Genomic DNA, 14,341 nt, shown 5'->3' with positions numbered 1-14,341 from the left:
AATCTCCTTATTTTCTAGACAATGGAGTAGCCAGGGCTTGGTCTCTCACCTCTTTTTAGCTATCTCAATTATCTCTTCCAGTCTTAGGGCTTTAAAGGCTGATGACTCCCAATTTTATATTGCCAGACCAGATCTTTCCTATGTAATACTCCAGAATCTTCTAGCCAACTGCCTACTTGACAATTCTAATATACATCTCAACTTGACATATCATGAGTAAAATTTCTGTTCTTCCTTAAACCTGTTCAACTCATAGCCTCCCTGTCTCAATTATCAACAATTCCACTATTCCAGCCATGCAGGCCAAAAATTTGAAATCTTGATTCCTCCTTCTCTCTGATCTCACCTTCAATCTGTCAAGAAATACTGTTGGCTCCATCTTCAAAATATTTCCAAGATCCCAGCAACTGCACTGTGAAGCAATTTAATAGAAATGGAAATTTATGTTTATACAAAAAACCTACAGTTGAATGTTCATAGCTGAATTCAGAATACCTACCAGATGTCTTTCAATGGGCGAATGGATAAACAAATTGTGGTATATACATACTATGGAATGCTAGTTAGTAATAAGAAAAGAGAACCAATTATTGATACATGCAACAACTCTGATGAATTTCCAGAGAATTATGCTGAGCAAATAAAGCCAATCTCAAAAGGTAACACACTGTATATGACTTCATTTATATAGCATTCTTCAAATAACAATATTACAGAAATGGGGAACAGATTACTGATTGTTGCAAGGGGTTAAACTGGAGGTTAGAAGTGGAAAGATGGTGGGGAGACAAATGAGTATGGTTATAAAAGGGCAGTAAGAGGGTCCTTGTGATGGTGGAACTGTTCCATATCTTGACTGTAGTAGTAAATACACAAATGTACAAAGTAGTACAAGAAGATATGGAGATGTCATACAGAGTGAAGTCAGAAAGAGAAAGACAAATACCGTATGCTAACACATATATATGGAATTTAAGAAAAAAAATGTCATGAAGAACCTAGGGGTAAGACAGGAATAAAGCCACAGACATACTAGAGAACGGACTTGAGGATATGGGGAGGGGGAAGGGTGAGCTGTGACAAAGCGAGAGAGAGGCATGGACATATATACACTACCAAATGTAAGGTAGATAGCTAGTGGGAGGCAGCCGCATAGCACAGGGAGATCAGCTCGGTGGTTTGTGACCGCCTGGAGGGGTGGGATAGGGAGGGTGGGAGGGAGGGAGACGCAAGAGGGAAGAGATACGGGAACATATGTATATGTATAACTGATTCACTTTGTTATAAAGCAGAAACTAACACACCATTGTAAAGCAATTATACTCCAATAAAGATGTTAAAAGAGCATTAGAAAATGAATAATAAAAGTAAAATATATTTTATTTTTCTTATTCTTAATTGATCTAACATATAACTATTTGTTCAAAATAATAACAGCAACAATGCATTCAGTGATGATATCTTACAGATTAGTGATATTAATGACAGCAACGTCATATGGAATGGAAAGGAGGAACTGGGAATACTCTGCCCTGAGGTACTTTCACTTTCAGTGAAGTAGTATAGTGTTAATTGAAAATGGACTTCAAAAAGTAGTAAAACGGGGCTTCCCTGGTGGCGCAGTGGTTGAGAGTCTGCCTGCCAATGCAGGGGACACGGGTTCGTGCCCCAGTCCGGGAAGATCCCACGTGCCGCAGAGCAGCTGGGCCCGTGAGCCATGGCCGCTGAGCCTACGCGTCCGGAGCTGTGCTCTGCAACGGGAGAGGCCGCAACAGTGAGAGGCCCGCGTACCGCAAAAAAAAAAAAAAGTAGTAAAATGTACATTGTAGACTCAAGTACAACTACTAAATAAAGTTAAAAAGAAAAGTGTAATAGATATGCTAAGAGAGGAGAAAAAACAGAATCCTATAAAATGCTCAGTCAAAAACAGAGAAAGCAAAAAAACAGCAAGACAAAATAAACGAAGAACAAGTTCAATGAATAGAAACAGTAACAAATATGGTAAAAATATGATTCAACTATATCAATAATCTCTTTAAACATCAAAGGCCTAAATATATCACACGAAAGACAGAGACCATCAGTGGATTAAAAAAAAAAAAAAGAAAAAACATTAAAGTTGCACAATGTTATAAATCAATTATATCACAATTTAAAAAGATAAAAATAATTTTAAAAATAAGTTTTAAAAAGACCCAACTCTATATAATCTAAAAGAAATCCATTTAAAATTCAAAGACACAGATACATTAAAAGTAGGGATGGAAACATCAGGAAAACTACAGACCAATATCTCTGATAGATACTGATGCAAAAACCCTCAACAAAATACTAGCAAACCAAACTCAAAAGCTCAGGGGCTTCCCTGGTGGCGCAGTGGTTGAGAGTCCGCCTGCCGATGCAGGGGACACGGGTTCGTGCCCCGGTCCGGGAAGATCCCACATGCCGCAGAGCGGCTGGGCCCGTGGGCCATGGCCACTGGGCCTGCGCGTCCGGAGCCTGTGCTCCGCAGCGGGAGAGGCCACAGCGGTGAGAGCCCCATGTACCGCAAAAAAAAAAAAAAAAAAAAAGCTCAGTGAAAGGATTATATACCTTATAAACATTATCAAGTTTTTTTTTAAACTTGTATACAGCAAAGTGATTCAATTATACATATACACGTATCTATTCTTTTTCAAATTCTTTTCCCATTTAGGTTGTTAAATAATATTGAGCAGAGTTCCCTGTGCTATACAGTGGGTCCTTGTTGGTTAACCATTTTATTTATTTATTTTAAATTGGAGTATAATTGCTTTACAATGTTGTGTTTGTTTCTGCTGTACAATGAAGTGAATCATCTGTATGTATACATATATCCCCTCCCTCCCAGCACCCCCATCTCACCCATCTAAGTCATCAAAGAGCAACAAGCTGAGCTCCCTGTGCTATACCACAGCTTCCCACTAGCTATTTTACACATGGTAGTGTATTTATGTCAAACCCAATCTCCCAATTCATCCCACCCTCCCCTTCTCCTGCTGTGTCCACACACCCATTCTCTATGTCTGTGTCTCTATTCCTGCCCTGCAAATAGGTTCATCTGTACAATTTTTCTAGATTCTACATATATGCGTTAATATACTATATTTGTTTTTCTCATTCTGACTTACTTCACTCTGTATGACAGACTCTAAGTCCATCTGCATCTCTACAAATGACCCAATTTTGTTCCTTTTTATGGCTGAGTAACATTCCATTGTATATATGTACCACACCTTCTTTATCCATTCATCTGTCGATGGACATTTAGGTTGCTTCCATGTCCTGGCTATTGTAAATGGTGCTGCAATGAACATTGGGGTACATGTGTCTTTCTGAATTATGTTTTTCTCAGGGTACATGCCCAGTAGTGGGATTACTGGGTCATGTGGTAGTTCTATTTTTAGTTTTTTAAGGAACCTCCATACTGTTCTCCATAGTGGCTCTATCAATTTACATTCCCACCAACAGTGCAAGAGGGTTCTCCTTTTTCCACACCCTCTCCATTTTAAATACAGCAGTGTGTACATGTCAATCCCAAACTCCTGAACTATCCCTACCCCTCACCCTTCCCCCTGGTAACCGTAAATTCGCTCTAAGTCTGTTTCTGTTTTGCAGATAAGTTCATTTGTATCATCAGACAAGGTCATTTGTATCACTTCTTTTTAGATTCCACATATAAGCGATATCATGCAATGTATCTCTTTCTTTGTCTGACTTAACTTCACTCAGTATGACAATCTCTAGGTCCACCATGTTGCTGCAAATGGCATTATTTCATTCTTTCTAATGGCTTAGTAATATTCTGCTGTATATATGCACCACATCTTCTTTAGCCACTCCTCTGTTGATGGACATTTAAGTTGCTTCCATGTCTTGGCTATTGTAAACAGTGCTGCATTGAACACTGGGGTGCATGTATCCTTTTGGACCATGTTTTTCTGCAGATATATGCCCAGGAGTGTAATGTAAATTGGTACAGCCACTATGGAGAACAGTATGGAGGTTCCTTAAAAAACTAAAAATAGAGCTACCATATGATCCTGTAATCCTACTCCTGGGTATATCTCTGGAGAAATACCAAGTTTTATACCTGGAATGCAAGGGTGGTTCTACATATGGAAATCAATCAATGTAATACATCACATTAGCAACATGAAGGACAAAAATCAAATGACCATCTCAACTGATACAGAAAAAGCATTTAACAAAATTCAACATTCTTTCATGATAAGAATGCTCAACAAACTAGAAATAGAAGAAAACTGCCTCAACGTAATAAGTTGTATGTGAAAAACCCACAGTTAACATCATACTCAATGTCACAAAACTTAAAGCTTCCCCTCTAAAATCAGGAACAAGGCAAGGATGCCCTCTCTTGCCACTACTATTAAAACAGTGTTTGAAACCCTAGCCAGAACATTTACAAAAGAAAAATAATAAAAGACATTCAAATTGGAAAAATAAGTAAAATTATTTGTTTACAGATGAGATGATCTTACATGTAGAAAACCCTGAAGAATTAAAAACAAAAAAACCTCATAAAGCCCTGTTAGAAATAAGAAACGATTTCAGCAAAGTTTTAGGATACTAAAACAAAATGAATACAAAAATTGATTGTATTTCTATAAACTAACAATGACCAATCAAAAAAGAAAGCAATCGGGCTTCCCTGGTGGTGCAGTGGTCGAGAGTATGCCTGCTGATGCAGGGGACACGGGTTCGTGCCCCGGTCCTGGAAGATCCCACATGCTGCGGAGCGGCTGGGCCCGTGAGCCATGGCCACTGGGCCTGCGCGTCCGGAGCCTGTGCTCTGCAACAGGAGAGGCCACAACAGCGAGAGGCCCACGTACCGCAAAAAAAAAAAAAAAGCAATCTCATTTACTATATATAGCGCCAAAAAGGACAAAACACTTAGGAAAAAACCTAACCAAGGAGGTAAAAGACTTGTACACTGAGAAATATGAAACACTGCCAAAAGAAATCAAAGATAGAAATAAGTGGAAAGACCTCACACTCATGGACTGGAAGACTTAATAACATTAAAATGTCTGTACCACCCAAAAGTCATCTACAGATTCAATCCAATTCCTATCAAAATCCCAATGGCATCTTTTGCAGTAATAGAAAAACAAAATCCTAAAATCCTATACAGAATCTCAAATACCCCAAAGAGCCAAAACAATCTTGAAAACAGAAGGACAAAGTTGGAGGTTTCACACTTCCTGATTTGAAAACAAGCTACAAAGCAACAGGAATCAAGACAGTATGGAACTAGCATAAACACAGATATATAGACTAATGGAACAGAATAGAGATACTAGAAATAAACCCTTATGTGTATTTTCAACAAGGGTGCCAAGACTACACAATCGGGAAAGGATAATCTCTTAAGCAAATGGTGCTGGGAAAACAGGATATTCACAGGCAAAAAAAAAAAAAAAAAAAAAGAAGAAGAGGGACCCTTACCTTACACCATACACAAAAATTAACTCAAAATGGATCAAAGTCCTAAACAGAAGACCTAAGACCACAAAAATCCTAGAAGAAAATATAGGGAAAACACTTCAGGACACAAGCATTGGCAACATATTTGACCTTTGGTGACTAGCTTACTTCACTTAGCATAATGTTTTTGAGGTTCATCCATGTTCTGACAAGTGACAGAATTTCTTTCTTTTGATGACATCAAAAAGCTCAAGTGACTACAGCAAAAAGAGACAAATGGGACTACATCAAACTTTTAAACTTCTGAGTGTTAAAGGAAATTAAAGCATAAGCTAACTTGTATGTGAAATCCTTTTTTTAATAAAAAAAAAGGTCAAACTCACAGAAAAATAGAGTAGAATTATGGTTACAATGGGTTGGGGGTGTGGGTGAAATAGAAAGATGCTGGTTAAAGGGTACATGCCTTCAGTCATGAGACGACATAGTTCTGGGGATCTAACGTACAACATGGTACCTATAGTTAATAGTACTGTATTGTATACTTGAAATTTGCTAAGAGAGTAGATCTCAAGTGTCCTCACCATGCACATACAAAAAAGGTAATTATGTGAAGTGATGAATATGTTAATTACTTCTTAGGGCAATCATTTCACAATTTATACATATAACAGATTATTACATTGAATACTTTAAATATATGCAGTTTTGTCAATTATACTTAATAAAACTGGGGGGAAAACGTTCAACAAAAAAAACCCCAAAACAGAAAAAATAGCTATGTAAATCAGTTTAATGTTACATATCTTTTTATAAAATAAAGGAATGGAGAACAATATACCATACAAAGACTGAGCTAAAGAAAACTGAAGTAGTTACATTAATTTCAGACAAAGAGGACTACACAGCAAGAATAATTATCAGGGATAAAAAGGGACATTACAGACATTACATAATGAAAAAGGGATCAATTCTCCAAAGAGACATAATAATTCTTAAGGTGTATGCACCTAACAACAGAGTCAAAATATCTGAGGCAAAAAGAAATGGAATCGGGCTTCCCTGGCGGCACAGTGGTTGAGAGTCCGCCTGCTGATGCATGGGACCAGGGTTCATGCCCTGGTCCGGGAGGATCCCGCATGCCGCAGAGCGGCTGGGCCCGTGAGACATGGCTGCTGGGTCTGTGCGTCCGGAGCCTGTGCTCCACAAAGGGAGAGGCCACAACAGTGAGAGGCCCGTGTACCTCAAAAAAAAACAAAACAAAACAAAAAGAACTAATGGAATCACAAGGAGGAACAGACAAATCCACTATTATATTTAGAGATTTCAACAACTTTTCATCAGTTATCAGTTACTGATAGATCCAGCAAGCAGAAAATCAATGAAGGACATAGTTAAACTGAACGACATTATTATTCAACTGGATCTAATTAACATATTTACAGAAAATTTTATCCAACAATTGAATACGTATTCTTCTCAAGCTCATACAGAACATTAGTCAAGATAGACCTAATTCTGGGTCATAAAACATACCCTAGCAAATTAAAAAGAAGAGACATCATACAAGGTATGCTCTCAGACCACAATGGAATTAAACTAGAAATCAGTAACTGAAAAACAGTCAGAAAAAACAAAAACAAAAACTTGGAGCATAAACAACATACTTCTAAGTACCAACTGGGTCAAAGAAGTCTCAAGAGAAAACAGAAAATATTTTGAGTTAAATCAGTATTTGTGGATGCAATGAAGGCAGTGCTTACAGGGAAATTTATAGCAATGATTGCATATATTAAATAAGAAGAAAATCCAAAAGCAATATCTAAGTTTGCAACTTAGAAAAGTAGAAAAAGAACAAATTAAATCCAAAGTAAGCAGAAGAAAAGAAATATAAATTAGAGATGAAACTGAAAACAGGAAATCAACAGAGAAAAATTAGCAAAATCAAAAGATAGTTCTTTGAGAAGATCAGTAAAACTGATAAAAATCTAGCCAGGTTAGCTAAGAAGAGAGAAGACATAAATTACCAATATCAAAAGCAAAAAGATGTCATCATCACAGATCTCATGGACATTAACAGATTAAAGGAATATCACGACAAACTCTGTACTCACAAATTTGATAACATAGATAAAATGGGCCAATTTCTTGAAAAACACAATCTACTAGAACACACACAAGGAGAACTAGATAATCTGAAAAGGTCTGTATCTATTAAACAATCTGACATACAATTAATCATCTTCCAAAATAGAAAGCACCACACCCAGATGAGTTCACTGGTGAATTCCACCAATCATTTAAGGAAGAAATTATATCAATTCTCTACAGTCCCTTCCAGAAGACAAAAACAAAGGGAATATATCCCAACTCATTCTTTGAGACCAGTATTACCCTAATACCAAAAACAGAAGACATTACAAGAAACAAAAGCTACAGACCAATATCTCACATGAACATAAATGCAAAAATCATCAACAAAATATTAGCAAACTGATTCCAACAATGTATAAAAAGAAGTATACACCAAGACCAAGTGGGATTTAGTCCAGGTATGATAAGTTGGTTCAACATTTAAAATTAATTAATATAATCCAGTCCATCAACTGGCTAAAGAAGAATTATCTGATCGTATGTATAGATGCAGAAAACGTAGTTGACAAAATCCAACATCCGTCCACGATGAAAAAAAGAAAAAAACAACTCTTAGCAAACTAGGAATAGAGGGGAACATCTTCAACTTGATGAAGAACATCTACAGGGACTTCCCTGGTAGTGCAGTGGTTAAGACTCTGTACTCCCAATGCAGGGGGCCTGGGTTCGATCCCTGGTCAGGGAACTAGATCCCACATGCATGCCGCAACTAAGAGATCGCATGCCACAACTAAGGAGCCTGCCTGCCACAACTAAGACCAGGCGCAACCGAATAAATAAAAAATAAAAAAAAAAAAAGAACATCTACAAAAAATCCTACAGCTAACTTTATACTTAATGAGGAGAAACTATGTTTTCCTGCTAAGATCAGAAACAAGTCAAGAAAAACTTGAGACTCTCACCACTCCTATTCAACATTGCATATGCAATAAGACACCCACCCCCCAAGAAAATAAAGGGTATACAGACTTGGAAAGAAGTAAAACTATCTTTGTTCACAGATGACATGATTGTCCATGTAAAAAATCCCAAGGCATCAAAAACGAAAAACACCCTGGAATTAATAAGGGACTATAGCAAGATTGCTGGATACAAGATTAAGGTACAAAAGTCAAGTGCTTTTTTATATACCAGCAATGAACAATTTACATTTGAAATTAAAAAACAATACAATTTACATTAGTACACAAAAAAAGAAAAAAAAGGAATATTAGGTACAAAGCAAACAAACTATATAAAAGATTTATATGAGGAAAACTATAAAGCTCTGAGGAAAGAAATCAAGGATCTAAATAAATGGAAACATATTTCATGTACATGGAGAGGAGGACTGAATAGTCAAGATATCAGTTCTTCCTAACATGATCTATAGATTTAATGCAATCCCAATCAAATCCCAGCAAATTATTTTGTGGATATGGAACAGTCAACACAATACTGAAGAAGAGTCAAAATATTGACACTAACTGACTTCAAGACTTATTATAAATCTAGAGTAAAAATGGATATGATATTAGAGAAAGAACAAACAAATAGATCACTGGAACAGAACAGAGAGTGCAGAAATAGCCACAGATATAATTAACTGAACTTTGACAAAGGAACAAAGGCATTTAAAAGGAGAAAGGATAGTCTTTTCAACAAACAGTGCTGTAACAACTGAACAGCAAAGAAATGAATCTCGACACCGATCTTACATCTTTCACAAAAATTAACTCAAAATGGATCACATACCTAAATGTAAAAGGCAAAACTATAAAACAGTACAAGATAATATGGGAAAAAATTTAGGTGTCCTTGCGTTTGGCAGTGACTTTTTAGATGCAACTCCAAAAGCACAATCCATGAAAGAAAAAAGTTGTAAATTGGACTTTTCACTAAAATTAAAAATTTCTGGTCTAAGACACTAATGAAAAGACAAGTCACAGACTGGGAGAAAAGCACTGTAAAACACTTATCTGATAAATAATTGTTAACTAAAATATACAAAGAACCCTTAAAACTCAATAGAAGAAAACACTCAACCATTGGTAATGGGCAAAAGACTTGAAAAGACACCTCACCAAAGAAGATATAGAAAGAAAAGATGCTCAACATCGTATTTCATCGGGAACTGCAAATTTAAACAACAGTGAGATACTACTGCACTCCTATTAGAATGGCTAAAACCCAAAACACTGATAACACCAAAGGCTGGTAAGGATGCAGAGCAACAGGAACTCTCATCAGTGCTGGTGGGAATACAAAATTATTCTGCACAGTCACTTTGGAAGATAATTGGGCAGTTTCTTGAAAAACTGAACCATACTCTTACCATACAATCTAGCAACTGTGCTACTTGGTATTTACCCAAATGACCTGAAAACTTATATCCACACAAAAACCTGCACATGAATGTTTACAGCAACTTTATTCATAACTGCCAAAACCTGGAAGCAACCAAGATGTCCTTCAATAAGCAAATAAAAAAACCCAAAATGTAGTATATGCATATAATTGTATTTTTTCTGAGAGAAAAAGAAATGAGCTATCACGCCAAGAAAAGCTATGCAGGCACATTAAATGCATACTGCTAAGTGAAAAAAGTCAATCTGAAAAGGCTATGTATGTACTGTTTGATTCCAAGTATATGACATTCTAGAAGAGGCAAAACTACAGAAACAGTTTTTTTTAAAATCAATGGTTGTCAGGGTTGAGGTGAGGAAGGGAGGGATGAACAGGTGGAGCTCAGGAAATTTTTAGGGCAGTGAAACTATTCTGCATGACACTGTAATGATGGAAACATGTCATTATACATTTGCCAAAGTCCACAGACTATACAACACAAATACTGAACCATAATGCAAACTGTGGACTTTAATTACTACTAATACATCAATATTGCTACGATTGTAACAAATCTACATTAATGCAAAAGGTTGAAAACGGGGGAACTGAGGAGAAGAGTGTATACAGGAACACTGTACTTTCCATTCATTTTTCTGTAAAACTAAAACTGCTCAAAAAATAGTTATCTGTTAAAAAGAGAAATTTTCAAATTAAAAAAAAATTCTAGTGGGTAAAGAAATTCAACAGACAGGGACTTTCCTGGTGTCACAGTGGTTAAGAATCTGCCTGCCAATGCAGGGGACACAGTTTCGAGCCCTGGTCCGGGAAGATCCCACATGCCAGGTAGCAACTAAGCCCGTGCACCACAACTACTGAGCCTGCTCTCTAGAGCCCAAGAGCCACAGCTACTGAAGCCCGCGCACCTAGAGCCCGTGCTCCGTAACAAGAGAAGCCACCACAATGAGAAGCTCACACACCACAATGAAGAGTAGCCCCCGACTGCCACAACTAGAGAAAGCCCACACGCAGCAACGAATACCCAACGCAGCCAAAAATAATAGTTAATTAGTTAATTAATTAAAAAAAAGAAATTCAACAGACATTTCTCCAAAGAACACATACTAATGGCCAATAAAAGATGAAGAGATGCCCATTAGCCGCCAGGAAATTCAAATCAAGACAAGATGTATCAGTTTACTCTAAGACAGATACCATCAAAAACCAGATAATAACAAGTATTGGCAATGATGTGGAGAAACTGCAATGTTTATCCAGTGCTTGTAGATTGTAGAATGGTACAGTGGCTTTGGAAAACAAGTTCACACTTCCTCATAATGTTAAGCACAGAGTCACCATATGACCCACCATACTTCCAAGTATATTCCCAAGAGAACTGTTAAAAAAAAAAAAAGTCCCCACAAAAACTTGTATGCAAATGTTCAGAGGAGCATCATTCATTATAGCCAAAAAATGAAGACAACTCAGATGTTCATCAACTGACAAATGGATAAACAAAATGCAGCATATCCATAAAATGGAATATTATTCATCCACAAAAAGTACTTAAGTAATGAGACAGTACAACGTGGATGAACCTTGAATACATTATTCCAAGTGAAAGAAGACAGAAACAAAAAGGTCATATATTATGATTCCATTTATATGAAATGTCCAGAATGGGCAAATCCATAGAGATGGAAAGTAGATTAGTGATTGCCAGGGCCTAGGGGAAGAGGAGGATGGGGAGGGACTATTAATAAGAATTGAATAGGGAACTATTAAAAGAGTTCCTTCTTGAGGTGATGAAAATATTCTAGAATTAGTAGTGACAGTTGCACAACTCTGTGACTATACTGAAACCAATGTATATACTTTAAAAGGGTGAAAGAGTGTTTACTTTAAAAGGGTGAAATTTATGGTATAGGAATTATATCTCAATAAAACTGTTAATAAAAAAAGAATCAAGCAGCTGACCATCCACAAAAATTGCAAAGCCTTCAGTGAAACTAGTCAAAAGAGCAGATCTAACTCCGGATGCTAAACACTTCTTTGGAACTTACCACAGAAATATAGGAATTTGAAAAGGTATAAACACTAAAGGATAATAAAATTAAAAGAAAAAAAGTGAGAAAACTCAGAAGTGTACTATGCCTCATATTTAAGTTTTATTTTCTTTTTTCTTTTTACCTTTTGACCCCCTTCACCTATTTCTCCCACCTCCTGCCTCTGGCAACCACCAATCTGTTCTCTATATCTACACGCTTGTTTTTTATTGTTGCTGCTGTTCATTTTTTAAGATTTCATACATAAGAGAGAGCATATGGCATTTGTGTTATTCTGTCTGACTTATTTCACCTAGCATAATGCCCTCAAGGTCTATCCATGTTGTCACAATGTCAGGATTTCCTTCTCTTTACGGCTGAATAATGTTCCATCATACACACAACACACACACACACACACACACACACACACACACCACAATTTCTTTATCCATTCATCCACTGATGGGCACTTAGGTTGTTTCCATATCCTGACTATTGTAAATAATGCTGCAATGAACATGGGGTACATATATCTTTTCAAGTTAGTTATTTTCATTTTCTTCAGATAAATATCCAAAAGTAGAATTGCTGGATCCTATGGTAGTTCTATTTTTAATATTTTGAGGAAACTCCATACCGTTTTCCATAGTGCCTGTACCAATCTACATTCCCACAAACAGCACACAAATGTTCCCTTTCTCCGCATCCTTGCCAACACTTGTTATTTCTTGTCTTTTTCATAATAGCCATTCTAACAGGTGTGAGGTGATATCTCATTGTGGTTTTGATTTGCCTTTCCCTGATGATTAGTGATGTTGAGCATCTTTTCATGTACTTGTCAGCCATCTGTATGTCTTCTTCAGGAAAATGTCTATTCAGGTCCTGTGCCCATTTTTTAATTGGATTGTTGGGGTTTTTTTTTTTATATTAGCCTGTTATCAGACATATGATTTGTGAATATTTTATCCCATTCAGTGGGCTGCCTTTTCATTTTGTTGATGGTTTCCTTTGCTGTGCAGAAGCTTTTTAGTTTGATGTAGTCCCACTTGTTTATTTTTGCTTTTGTTGCCTCTAGTTTTAGTGTCAGATTCAAAAAATCATCACCAAGACCTACATCAAGTAGTTTACCATTTATGTTTTCTTCTAGTTTTATGGTTTCAGGTCTTAAACTCAGGTCTTTAATCCATTTTGAGTTAATTTTTGTGTATGGTATAAGACAGTTGTCAAGTTTCATTCTTTTGCATGTGGCTCTTCAGTTTTCCCAACACCATTTATTGAAAAGGCTGTCCTTTCCTCACTGTATAGTCTTGTCTCCTTCACTGTAAATTAATTGACCATGTGTGGGTTTATTCCTGGATTCTCCATTCTGTCCCACTGATCTATGTGTCTGGTTTTATGCTAATACTATATTGCTTTAATTGCTGTAGCTGTGTAATATAGTTTGAAATCATGAAGCATTATATCTCCAGCTTTGTTCTTCTTTCTCAAGAATGCTTTGACTATTTGAGGTTTTTGTGGTTCTATACAAATTTCAGGATTATTTGTTCTATTTCTTTGAAAAATGACATTGGAATTTTGATAGGGATTGCAGTGAATCCATAGATTGTTTTGGGTAGTATGGACATTTTAACAATATTGATTCAATCCACAAGCACATAATATCTTTCCATTTATTTGTGTCTTCAACAATTTCTTTCATTAATGTCTTAGAGTTTTCAATATACAGGTCTTTCATTTCCTTGGTCAAATATATTCCTAGGTATTTTATTCTTTTCAGTGCAACTGTTAATGAGATTGTTTTCTTTATTTCTCTTTCTGATAGTTTGTTATTAGTATACAGAAATGCAAGAGATTTGTGTGCACTGATCTGCATCCTGCAACTTTACTGAATTAGTTTATTCTAACAGTTTTTGTTTTTAATGGAGCCTTTAGGATTTTCCATATGTAATATTATGTCATCTGCAAACAGTGACAGTTTCATTTCTTCCTTTCCAATTTGGATGCCTTTTACTTCTTTTTCTTGCCTAATTGCTCTGGCTGCCTTCTATTAAGTTTTATTTCTCTTTCTCTCAAGCCATTCAAGCCACTGAAAGGCAGAAAGAAGACACTCAGGACCACAATATCATGCCTCCATTTTTTCTCTCTGGAATAATGGAGGCAATAAAACTATATATAATTTTAAAGCAAAATCAATAGAATCCTTACCAATAAACCTTTGTACAGTCTCTGAAAATTCAATTTGAAAAAATATTTTATCAGTCATCCTACATAGGCACTTGGGAAAGTAGCATAAAATAGTCTATATCCTTAGGAAGTTTGGTATGTCAACTATGAAAATGTGCCTCTCAGAT

General features: G+C 36.4%; 1 protein-coding gene across 8 annotated transcripts in view; it reads right to left on the bottom strand.

Moving 5' to 3' along the window:
- Positions 1-14,341, bottom strand: part of GSK3B (glycogen synthase kinase 3 beta) — a 202,975-nt gene that overhangs the window by 112,752 nt on the left and 75,882 nt on the right. The window contains exons 1-2 of one of the 8 annotated variants that reach the window (XM_032629877.1): positions 500-596; positions 347-412 (exon numbers count right to left, since the gene is read on the bottom strand). The exons of 5 other annotated variants lie outside the window; for them this stretch is intronic. In XM_032629877.1, coding sequence (XP_032485768.1) covers positions 347-379 — 33 coding nt within the window. In that variant the 5' untranslated portion in view covers positions 380-412; positions 500-596. Of the gene's footprint in view, positions 1-346; positions 1,752-14,341 lie in introns of those variants that run through there. 2 more of the 8 variants (XM_032629878.1, XM_032629876.1) reach the window with 2 other exon arrangements.

The sequence above is a fragment of the Phocoena sinus genome, chromosome 4, assembly GCF_008692025.1.
Source record: "Phocoena sinus isolate mPhoSin1 chromosome 4, mPhoSin1.pri, whole genome shotgun sequence".
Taxonomy (NCBI): domain Eukaryota; kingdom Metazoa; phylum Chordata; class Mammalia; order Artiodactyla; family Phocoenidae; genus Phocoena; species Phocoena sinus.
Note: the sequence above shows the minus strand (reverse complement) of the source record. Positions and strands in the feature narration are given on the sequence as shown.